The 12,476-nt window shown below is 39.1% G+C and overlaps 1 protein-coding gene across 1 annotated transcript in view; it reads left to right on the top strand.

Annotated features, from left to right (window-relative positions):
• The window catches only part of SLC39A8 (solute carrier family 39 member 8), a 101,836-nt gene extending 91,596 nt beyond the window's left edge, over positions 1-10,240 (top strand). Inside the window, exons 10-11 of the mRNA XM_023220098.3 lie at positions 1,865-1,924; positions 7,914-10,240. Coding sequence (XP_023075866.1) covers positions 1,865-1,924; positions 7,914-7,922 — 69 coding nt within the window. The 3' untranslated portion in view covers positions 7,923-10,240. The remainder of the gene's footprint in view (positions 1-1,864; positions 1,925-7,913) is intronic.
• Positions 10,241-12,476: the final 2,236 nt, after the last annotated feature.

Here is a 12,476-nt window from a genome sequence, read left to right as displayed (position 1 = left end):
GGAAATCAGTGACGTGCTCAAACTGCAAATCTAACCCTGTCATGGCTTATTTCTATACCAGTTGCTTAGCATGGCCAACCCGAGAGTCCACTATTTTAATAGTCCCTGAATAGTACTATGATGATTTCTCATTGCTTAGTAGTGCCCTACCTAGTAGACTATTTCTGATTTACCACATCTAAAAGGGTTTCTTTAATGAGATGCTTAAAGTTTTAAAAAGTGAACTAGTTGAGAAGAGCCAAAACAGCACCACGAGTTTACCAGACAGTTAACATCGGTGTATCAACAGCTGATTACTGATGGCCTGTACCAGGGGAACATTAACTGCCAATCTGTCCTCCATACTCTGGTTGGCATCATCTTCCTTTAGGTCTCACTTTGGAGACCAGACTTCTGTGTTCATTTAAGGTCCATTGCAGTAAAGAGGCTCTTAACCCTATAATAAATAAGATTCTCCAACACTGATGTTACTACAGCTTCTTTCTCATTGGTACTTTGCTTTCCATACAACTGTGGGTGGCAATGTCTGTGTTGGATTGCTTTTCCTTAGCTTCCTTTCTGTGCCAGGTATGCACAAGGCATTCTCTCATGGCTATTTCTCTTCCATATTGGGAATTTCCAATTCTGGATGGTCCCAGAATCAGTGAGTTAATGAGTAAGATTTCAGGCAAGCTAAGGCAGCTGGATAAACTGAAGACTTCAAATACCTGTTTCATTAATTCTAAGACATGCATTTCCCCAAATGGTATGCTGTAATCACCGACAGCCGGGTAGCATTGTGGAGGTAGTTATACGTGCCTGAAAATGAAAATCATCTGTTGCAATCTGGTAATGCTAAGAAAATGCCAGTAGCACTGTGTTTAGGATTTGATGGTATATGATAACAGGGGATTATCTATGTTAGTTTTACTTTCCTTCTTATAAAAGTGTGGAAGGAGCAGTGCAGGACTGGCATGGCAATTCCATGGTGGCTGGGAACCCAGACTCCTTTGATCTGTCAGCTCTGCCATCTTTAGCTTGTGACTCCCACCTTCAGGATTGCTTCATGCTCTAAATGGGTTGCTAGAGATTCAGCCTTAAAAATTCTACATAGCCAGAAGGAGTAATGGGTAGAAAGGCAAAAAGTTCACACCCAGCTCTTCATCCCTCTTTAAGGAGCCTTTTCAGAAGTAACATCCAACAATCTCCACTTGTATTCAATGACCAGTGTTAATCACATGACCATACCAATCTTCAGGAGAAGCCGAGAAACATTGCTTTCAGCTGGATACATTACCGGCAATAAAATCAGAATTCTCTTACTGAAAAGAAGCCCCGAATGGATGTCGGCTGTCTCAGGTACGGACAGGCTTGTATCAGTGTAATTCAGAAGCTTATGACTCCAGATTGTTCTTATGCAGCCAGTTTACGGAACTGCTTTTTGTAGGGATTCTCATGACTTGTTTCAGATCAATCTCTTGTCACTTTAACTATTTTAATTCTACTGGCCCATCTGAGCAGTCTTGCCTAATAACCAGTATTATTCTTTACACACTTGTACTACTTGTCTTTATAGTTTCTCTGTCTTAACCTCTTGCGAGTAGTATTTATTTACCTTGAAGAAATCCTATGTTTTTCACAGGATGATCTAAATTCTAAGGAAACGGAAACAAAACTCTTTTTCTATGGACTTTGATCTTTCTGTTTAAAGCTCTTCTGATTACTGGAGCCATATCCAGAACTATGAAACTAAGTACTATTAGCACATACTGGCAAAAATAAATGTAAAAAGCCACTTATTTCTCCCCCTGCCCCATGTGGGTGATTATAGCTAGTCAGTACAAGAAAAGTTGGATCTGAATAGTTTATCATCTGATTCTTGTAGATAATTAAATGGGCTACTGGTGACATCAAATCTCAACTTCATTTACTTTGGATATATACGGTAAGAATACCAAGGAACAATTTTAATGGGTAGGGCTTGCATGTTTTAAAGTTTATACAATGGCTTAATTCCTTCTGCAGTGACTGCATGTTATCCCCACAACAGTATAGACCAACTAGTAGTAAAACCCAATGAGGCAACACATGGATAATTTATTGCTATGCTTATGGTCACAAGCAGGATGTTTGCTTAGGGGTCATAGGAAAGAAAAGTAAAGATGAAAAGTTATGGAAATCTTAGAAGAATTCAAAAAGGAAATTCTTCCTTCTCGCAAAAAGCTGAGGAAGTTTTTAAAACTTGTTTCAGTCTGTGTTTTGTGGCAAGCTCCATTAGCAGACCTCGCAGACACTGCGGATGGTGTCTGACTTCCAGGAAATAGAGAGGCTCAGAGGAGGGCTGCAAAGTGCCTTTGCAGGTGAAGTGAGGAGAGTTGTTGCTACCTCAGCTTGACCTTCAGTCCTAGAGTTTGTTGGGACAAAGGGTAGTTGAATATTCCCTTGGTCTAGTGTGAGCCGAGTGGTGTATAAGATCTGGTTTGGAACAATTTAAAATCTTGTGTAAGAGGGGTACTATCTTGAAAATAGAAGAAGGTCAGTACTGAGTGAACTTCTGGAAAACCAAGGACTAAGTCATGTGGGGTAATTGGAGAACTAGATTACATCACTTGGCAGGAGCCCCTCTGAAGAATCCCAAAAGTGCCTATAAGAGAATGGTTGGTCTTAAGCATTTGTCAAACAGCATTAAGCCACATTTTGACAGTATCTGTCAAGTATGAATGTTTTTATCCCCTCTTTTCTTTCCTTCATCTAAGCACTTAACCCTGGAGGGGCCAAAAGCCAATTAGCGAACAGTGGGGAGTAAGGAAATAGAAGGATTCCTTCTCAGAAGTCTTACCTTTGAATACAAATTGAATTACAGATTGATGCATTGGATTGGACACTTTCTATAATTGACTTGAGACTGTGTGTCTTCAAGTGATTGTAGGATTTTATATTCCCCCAAAGTCCTGTGTCAGAACAGCCATTGTGCCACCCCAAGTTTCATCCAGGGGTAGGAGAAAGGCTAGCCAGTCCTTCTCCCCCAAGAAGACTTACAAGGACAGTGAGGAACAAAATTAAAGTTGTTTAGTTACCCCTGTGAGAACTGCATGTTAATATACTGATTATATCTGCCCTTTAAAAATTAGTACTTACAACAAGCCTGTGAAATGGGTTCTATTTTTAATACTAGGCCAGTCTGCAGGTGAGAAGTTGCAAAGGAACCACATGCTTAGGGCTGCAGCCAGGCAAGAGCATGATCAAAGCCCTCCCACCCACACTGCTGACCTCTTGCAGCAGCTGCAAACAGCAGGAGAGCCCCTTCCTCTTGCAGTATCCCTCCAGCGCCCTCTACTGAGACAGCTCAATATCCTGCTCACTGTAATGGATGGGTGCTAAAGGAATTCTGTTCATTATGACAGAGCATGTATTTAGAGTGAATCTGGAGTTCAGCAGCAGTAAGCTGATAAGTGGCACAGGGAGACATTACGCTGTGACAGATGACATCATTCTGTGGTGATGGGACTTGGTGCATTTGCTATGTTGGGGACATAGACTTTTCAATTGTACAAAGTGGGGATCCACTCTCCACCCTTCTGTATCCTTCCCCAGAGACTGACCCACATGGACCTCAATGGGTATAGCCAAATGGAGAATGTCAACAAGAGACTGGAGGAAGTGAGGAGAGAAAGGATAGAGTATTGATTTCCTTGACTATCCTCCTATTGGGTATCCTTGGGCTGCCTGTTTTGCTCAAGAAGGCCTGCTCCAGAGAAAAGCTTCTTAAAATATCTGTGGTGAAGGCCCAGCGTGTTTTCCTTATTTCCAATTTATCAATAGCTGGCACTTCTGCAAATAGATAGAATTGAAAGAAATTACTAGAAAAACGAAATACAATTAAAAATAAAGACATAGGCCAGGTGTGGTGGCTCGTGCTTGTAATCTCAGCACTTTGGGAGGCTGAGGTGGGCAGATCATGAGTTCAGGAGTTTGAGACCAGCCTGGCCAACATAGTAAAACCCCCTCTCTACTTAAAAAAAAAAAAAAAAGAAAAAAGAAAAAATTAGCTGGGGGTGGTGGCAGTTACCTGTAATCCCAGCTACTCAGGAGGCTGAGGCAGAAGAATTGAACCCAGGAGGCAGAGGTTGCAGTGAGCCAAGATCATGTCTCTGCACTTTAGCATGGGTAACAGAACAAGACTCCATCTCAGAAAAAAAAAAAAAAAGACATAGAAAATCCAACCCTATTTTTATTATTACATAAACCTCATTTTTTATTAGACACAATTATTCTATGGAATTGCTGTTGAAGTTTATAAATGCTTATTCTCAATTTCTGTACCTAGTTCATCTAAAAAACAGTTGCTGGGCCAGCATCTACCTGTGGATCCCCTCCTTTGGTTTTGGTGCCCGCTATCTCTCTGTCCCTTTGGCCTAGTGGTAGTAACAGCTCTGCTGTCTTCAGCCCTGCCTTCATGTAGCATCACTTGTGGTTTCCCTGTACCCCACTTGCATGTTTGTAACTAGTCCCTTTGTAAATTAATGGACCTGCCTCACCTTATCCTCATTTGAGCATGGCAGTTGTTTGTTTCCCTTGTGGCTGTGATTGATCAGCAGTAAATGTCTTATTCTGGAAGGGGAGGTGACTGTGTGAATTTGGCAGGAGAAAGAATACACTACAAGTAGGTATATGGGAGTGAAGTTGCTACTCACTGAAAGCAAGGAGAAAATTTATGGGGATGAAAGATGATAAGAAGTCATCATCATTAAACGTTTTAGGGTAAACAAGATGGAATTGGGTTAGATTAATTGGTACGAATAACTATGCATACAGAGAAAAATATCTAGGATATTTTGAGAGACTAGTTATAAGTGGACTTATCACATTTCTGGCAGATAAGAATCTTTTGACTAGATAAAAGACTAACCAACTGTCCAACAACACGTCCTTAAGCATGAATCATCACGTATTTTTAAATAAAGACATAGATTTCTAGATGGGGAAGAATGAATACATTTTTATGATTGTTTATTGAACTGTTTATGCCTTATGGGAATCTTTCTCATGTAGATGTATCTATAGGTCACATTCCCTCACTTAAAGCATACTATGAAGTGCTACATGGAATATCTGAGTAAGAACACTGGGATGGCTGCTTGAGGCCATATTGCTGAGACATTCCACTCATTCACAGCGATGCTTATATACAGACAATGTTTTTTCTTTGGGAGTCATTGTATGTGCTAACTTTAATGGTGTTACTCTAATAATTATGTATGAGCTTGTTAATGAACTGGGAAACATTGATTTTAGAAGCCTTAGAAACTGTGGAGGAAGGTGCTTCATGTGGATCTTTCTACTTTTTGTATCTTTTGTGTCTCCATGAAAAAATCTTTTAATTTGTGAAAAGTAAGCCTCAGAATTCATGTCTAAGCATTTTGTAGAAGGATGCATGTGAGAAAAAGCACCTGCACTGTCATAGCGATCCTTTGGTGTTTTGAGATGAAAAGGTTCAAAGCATTTTAGAATAGTCATAAAGATGACATTGTATAAGTTAGGAGCTGGTTGTCCTGTTACTTTGTGGTGACAAAACTGGTGGAAGTGGTATTATGTTTGGATATGTTTGGAGCAATGCACTTTTGTTGATTGTTCCTGCCTACCTTGACTTCTGCACTTCTCCATGTAAAAGCTTCACTCTTTCTTTTTGAAACTGGTTTCTCCCAACCCCTACTGAAGATTGTCAACCAATGCACTTAACCTCATCCGTTAGCCACAAGCTGGGCAAGTCACCCAGTCTGGGTCAATTGTCGTCTTTACACAGAAACTTCTAAGGATGTGGAGAGCCAAAGCTCTTGCCTCTTGTATTTGACACCAGAGCTGCTGGTGGCCATGTTCCTGGCACAAAGAGAAACCTGGGAAAATGAGATGGATGCTGAGAAAAGAGTAGAAGCTGTGGGGACTGGATGGAGAGAGTTTTTGTGTTGTCCTTGGTTCTAGTTCCTGACATCCTTAATACTTTTCAGTTATTTTTCTTTAGTTCCTTCAATTTTGTAAGTTACCCAAGTTATTCTAATATCTTAGTAAGTCCTTTTTGGCTTTAGCTAATTTGATTTGGGTTTCTGTTTCTTGCAATAAAATTTTTCTAATTAATACAGCAGTTAAATATTGAGATATTTATTTCAAACAAAATTCCCAGCTCTTGAATTTAGCACAGTTCCTCAGCACTTTCTGGAACTCCACTATCAATGTCGGAAGTCAACTTCCTAGGCAGAGTATAGTAAAATCTCTATTATGTTCCAGTAGTGGGGAGTAAAAATCTTTCAAAACTCGTGGATAATTTCTAGTTATTTTTATTTCACTTTGGAAGACATAGAAACATTGTACATATTTTACATTTTTTCATTTAGCACAATTAATACATCAAAAGTGAAGATTGTTCTTCAGTGATAACTATGAGAGGGTAACTAACATTTGATGCCACTGAAAAGTTTTGGAGCCAAAAGGGGCCTCAGTCTATAACCTAAACAACCTTGAGTTCAGAACAGATAATGGTGTTGAAATAATATTCTATGTATAGAACCATATAATTTTAAGAGTAGGAGCAGGATAACTGAGGGAATAGCTTACATACCTTGACAAGCCATGCAAAATCAGACTTTATAGGTAACTCCAAGGAAGATGTTTAATGTAGGATATGAATCTAGGCCACACTTCATACATCATGTGTTCACAAAAAATGCAGTCTCTTAGCAACCATCACCTGGTTGTCAAGTTATTATTTGATTTTTATAGACATCTGGCTTTTTGAGGCACATGCCTCACTGATATTTAAGCATAATATCTAGGTTAGTGTTGAAATAATTATATTTCACTTTCTTCCAAATAATACTTAAAAATTAACTGTTTAAACTTTGCCTCTTTTTTTGAAATTATGATAAACCATTGTAGGGAACTATGGTAGAGAATAAGGAAAAAAATTCTGAGCTTGTTCTTCTGTGAATGAATGAATGAATGAATTCATTTGTTCAATAACACACATATTCAATGTCTACTGATGCTAGGTCTGGAGATATAAAAATAAATCAGAGCTCATCTCTGCTCTCAAGGGTATCATGGCATGTGGAAAACCAATAATACCACAAATCAGAGTGTTATGTTAGAGAACATGGACGGTCAACTCAATAGTAATTGTGCACAACTGGGAGAATTCCCCTTGGGTTGGAGGAGGAGTCAGTGAAAAATACTTCACAGAGGAGGGAGCATTTGACTATTTGACTTAGGTTTAATGAATAACGTCTAATTCATTTCTCATCAGACCTCTTCTCTCCTCTTGGTTCCAGGAGCCTTATCCTGTGACTTGACTTGAGCTGGAACTCTTTTGCAATTAATGATACCAAAAGAGAACTGTAGAGTGTAAATATGTGTTGGGGGTAAGGTGTTCCAGATAGTTGTGATTAATATCATTACCACAGGGAGAAAGGAAATGCAAACAATCAAATTAATACTAACTGAAGAAAGGCAAGCTACTCAGAGGTATGCACACTAAAGCCACACTTTTTTGTATATATGTATGTATGTATACATAACATATACATATGGGAAAAATATTTTCTAGTACATTAGTAGGGGATATCTCTATGGGATTATGAATCATTTTAAATTGGTTCTTTGTAAAATATTAATATTGTCTCAATTTTTTTCAATAAACACATGCTTACCAGTAAATTAGAAGAGAAATTAGAAGACGTCTTGGTGGGATTTTTGAATTATTCAAAATACATTGTTTTTAATGCTTTCCAATTTTCTTCAATGAACACGTATTCTAAAAAAAAGCTAATAGATGTGATTAGGAAAAAGGAGAAAAGCTAACGACTTAGAGGACTGAAAGATTACAGAAACATGGTAACTCACACGCTTAAAACTTTACTATGTTCCTTCTCTTTGTCTGTCAGGCAAAATAGTAATTGCATTATCTGAAATATTTCACCTCTACATCTCTGCAATACCAGCGCCTTCAACAGTGATTGGTTAGAGGTAGGCATATGACATAGTTATGACCACTGAGACATGATGCTGTGTGTGCTGTGAAGTTTCTCAAAAGGAATAAGGAAGATACAGCCTCTTCTTTCTAGGGACTTTGTTTGTAGGTGTGACACCTGGAGCAGCCATTTTGCTACTGTTTTGTTTTAAATTGTGTCCCCTACCCCCGAAAAAAGATATGTTTGAGTTCTAATCCCCAGTATCTCAGAATATGACCTTATTTGGAAATAGAGTCATTGCAAATGTAATTCGTTAAGATGAACTCATACTGGAGTAGAGTGGGTTCCTAATCTAGTATGACTGGCATCCTTACTAAAAAGAGAAATTTAAATACTGGCTACACCATGTAAAGATGAAGGCAGAGATCGTGGTGATGCATCTACGATGTCAACAATTGCCAGCAAACCATCAGAATCTGGGAGAGAGGTATGGAACGGACTCTCTCTCGCAGCCCTAAGAAGGAACCAATTCTGTGCATGCTTGAATCTTGAGCTTCCAGCCTCCACAACTGTGAGACGATACATTTTTGTTATTTAAGCTACACAGTTGTGGCACTTTATTACTGCAGTCCTAGCAGACTAATACAGCTCCCTTGAGAGGAAATAGCTTGGGGATGAAGGTGATGTACTGAAGATGCACAGCAGAAAGTGGAAAGATGGTCCATGAGGACCTCCTTAGCCATTGAATTGACAAGCCTCTTCCCTGGGATTTTTTTTGGTATGTGTAATAATCACTTTTCCTAATGGTGCAAACCATTTTGAGTTGCCCTTTGGCTATTAGTAATTAAAGCAAACTAACCAAGTCAGCCCTCCCCAGTGTTCCTTTTTACAATCTAAATTCTGATGTCCAACTCCTCCCTGGGCCACTCACTGTCCCCAGGTGTCTATGGATCTAAAGAAGAAAAAGAAGGATAAATCCTTTTTCTCCCGAGAGATCTCCCTGCTTTTGTGAAAAACAGAAAGGATGACATTATCTAACTTTTCTCATCATTAGAAGTCAAGCCCGGCCGTGACTCCCATTATGACATTTTGATGGCCACATTTTATGAGAAAAGCCCAAACAGACAGACCTGTCTGTAAATTCTTTCATCCTTTGCATTCTTTCCTTAACTGTGCCTTAGAGAGTGTTTGATTATTGCAGGGTAGATGGAAAAGAAGCAAGTTCTGGCCTATGCTCTCGTTCCTCACTTTCTGGAGTTATCTTTTGGACCTGGAGTCTCTTGGAGTGAGGAAAGGAAGCCATTTTTACACTCTACTGTGGTAGCAATAAACTTCATACTCTTAGGAGGCTGCATGCCATCTTCAAGGGGAAGAGAATGAAGAGGTTAAGAATTATGCAATCAAAATGTGCTGCTCTGGCATATTGACTATTTTGAATTAAAGATATTTAAAAAATATCAGACATGAGGAGGTCACTCTGATCTTAATTCTGTGTCTTAGCGGCAGGAGATGAAATTCTTACATGAGAGATGGCCTCCCCATCACAGAAGGAATACCATTCTCCTTATCAAGGATGAGAAATCGAAGCCGAGAGAGTTCTGTATAGACCTTGTTCAAGTAATTCTTATATTTTAAGCCTCCGCACAAAATTGAGCTGCCTTTTCGAAATGTACTGTCCTTTGTGCAACCAGTGTAGAAGCGATTGACTCTCATTGCTTCCTTGGATCTTCTTTTCCCTATATGGGCTCTTATGTCCTGTAAAACATGTATTAAATAAATCTGTATGCTTTTCTCCTGTTAACCCGTCTTACATCAATTTAATTCTTGGGCCCAGGTAGGACCCTAAGAGGATGGAGGTCGAGTTTTGCCACCTCTGCAAGAGAAAAGAGAGATGCCCAGACCACCAGGGCAAATCTTTGATTTCCCAGGCTTCGAAGTGGGCACTGTGTCTGAACGTGGCCCTCTGCAACTTCTTGTTCCTGGACATCCCAGCTGCTGATGTAAGTTGCCCCTGCACTGGCTCAGGGCTGGGACATTAAGGAATTTCCCTTTTGTTGACATAGCAGTAGAATGGCTATAGCTAACAAGAATGTATTATTTAGTTTCAAATAACTAGAAGGAGGATATGAATGTTCCCAGCACAAAGAAATGACAACTATTTGAGATGATGGATATGCTAATAACCTTAATCTGATTCCTATACATTATATGCATTACATATACATACATTGTATGTATAATATCACTATATACCCCATAAATATGTGCAATTATGTGTCAAATAAATTTAAACAAAGATTCCTATGATTTTATCATTTTCATGTGGCTTCCCTGTGTCTTTTAAGCTGCTAAAGTAACTCACACTTCCACAGAGGATATGGATTTGGGGGAAGAGAATAATTATTTATACTCACATGAACTCTTCAGCCCCTGATCACCAGGCAGAACTCCTAACTGGTATCCTGCCTCCATTTGTGTTGCAAGTCATGGGTTTGAGGGGTCTCCTGAAAAAGCTTTGGTGTTTTTACCCAGGAATGCTGGTCTGGGTTCTCATCTTATTTACTCATTCATTTAACAAATGGTGATGGATTGGCCGGGCACGGTGGCTCACGCCTAATCCCAGCACTTTGGGAGGCTGAGGCTGGCAGATCACGAGGTCAGGAGATCAAGACCATCCTCGCTAACACGGTGAAACCCCGTCTCTACTAAAACTACAAAAAAAAAAAAAAAAAAAAAAAGGTAGCAAGTAGCCGGGTGTGGTGGCGGGTGCCTTGTAGTCCCTGTTACTTGAGAGACTGAGACAGGAGAATGACATGAACCCGGGAAGCGGAGCTTGCAGTGAGCTGCAATAGCACTACTGCACTCCAGCCTGGGTAACAGAGCAAGACTCCGTCTCACAAAAAAAAAAAAAAAAAAAAAAAAAGAAATGTTGATGGATTGATATTCAGAGAAAGATATTTTTGAAGCTGGTGTTTTTCTCCTGATGAATAAAGAATGGGAAATGTCTTCCTTGAATGCTGTGGTTATCAAAGTTGAAATTAATGATTGTGAAGTATCCTTACAAAACTTGTGAGAGTAAAAAGCTTTCTTAAAAGGGTGCAAAGAAACTAGATTATTCTTCAGTCTAGTTATAACATATAGAACTTGCTATTTACAGATGAGTATAAAAATAGGTAATATTGATCAGAGAACATTTTATTAAATATAACACATGGTTTTTGGTGCTGACTTATTGTCAATCAATAAGTATTAGCCACTAAGTGCTTCTTCTATTTAAATTATAAGTTACATTATTTATTTCATTTACCACTTATACTGTCACTTACTAAGTAAGTATTACTTCTGTTAAAAGTAATTTTCCAGGCTGGTTACGATGACTCATGCCTGTAATCCCAGCACTCTGGGAGGCAGAGGTGGGAGGAGCACTTGAGGCCAGGAGTTCAAAGAAGCCTGGGCAACATAGCAACGACCTGTCTCTACAAAACTTTTTTTTTTTTTAAATTGGCCCAGTGTGGTGGTGCTCATCTGTAGTCTCAGCTACTCAGGAGGCTGAGATGAGAGGATGACCTGAGTCGGGGTTCTAGGCTGCAGTGAGCTATGATAGCATCACTGCACTTTGCCTGGGTGACAGAGGGAGACTCTGTCCCTAAAGGAAAAAAACTAGTTTTCTTTTTGAAATTTCTTTATGTATGTAATTATAAAAATACATTTCTGGGGCCGGGTGCGGTGGCTCACACCTGTAAGCCCAGCACTTTGGGAGGCCAAGGCAGGCAGATCACGAGGTCAGGAGATCGAGACTGTCCTGGCTAACATGGTGAAACTCGGTCTACTAAAAATAAAAAAAATTAGCCAGGCGTGGTTGCAGGCGCCTGTAGTCCCAGCTGTTTAGGAGGCTGAGGCTGAAGAATGGCCTGAACCTGGGAGGCGGAGCTTGCAGTGAGTTGAAATTATGCCACTGCACTCCAGCCTGGCCGACAGAGCGAGGCTTTGTCTCAAAAAAAAAAAAAAAAAAAAAAAAAAAAAAAAAATTTCTGGGATGATCAAAGAAATATTTTCCTATTTAAAATTATTTTCAGTTATTAAATTTTTCAGTTATGTAAATTTATTTTCAGTTATTTAAACTTTTAGATTGGATCATATATCACACAAAACAATTCTTTACAGTTTATTTATTTATTTATTTATTTATTTGAAATGGGAGAAACAGCAGATGTGTTGAAAGGAAAAGTGTTTTGGAATCAGACAGACCAGACATTAAATTCTACCTCTGATGACTACTTGCTGTGTGAACTGGGTCACATCTCTCTGGACCTCAGTTTCTCCATGTGTAACATAAGGATAATAATGTTTTTATCTCACTGAATTAAATGTGACCATGGATGAAACACCTGGTATGTAGTAAACACTCAACTTTTAAAACTCCTATATTTTCTGAATATAGGCACGTAGGAAGTATGAATGGTTGATATTTCATGGTTATAAGGCCATAGAGCTAGTATCAATTATAAACAATTTCAATTGATGCTTTTTTTTTTT

This window comes from Piliocolobus tephrosceles, chromosome 3, assembly GCF_002776525.5.
Source record: "Piliocolobus tephrosceles isolate RC106 chromosome 3, ASM277652v3, whole genome shotgun sequence".
Classification (NCBI taxonomy): Eukaryota; Metazoa; Chordata; class Mammalia; order Primates; family Cercopithecidae; genus Piliocolobus; species Piliocolobus tephrosceles.
Note: the sequence above shows the minus strand (reverse complement) of the source record. Positions and strands in the feature narration are given on the sequence as shown.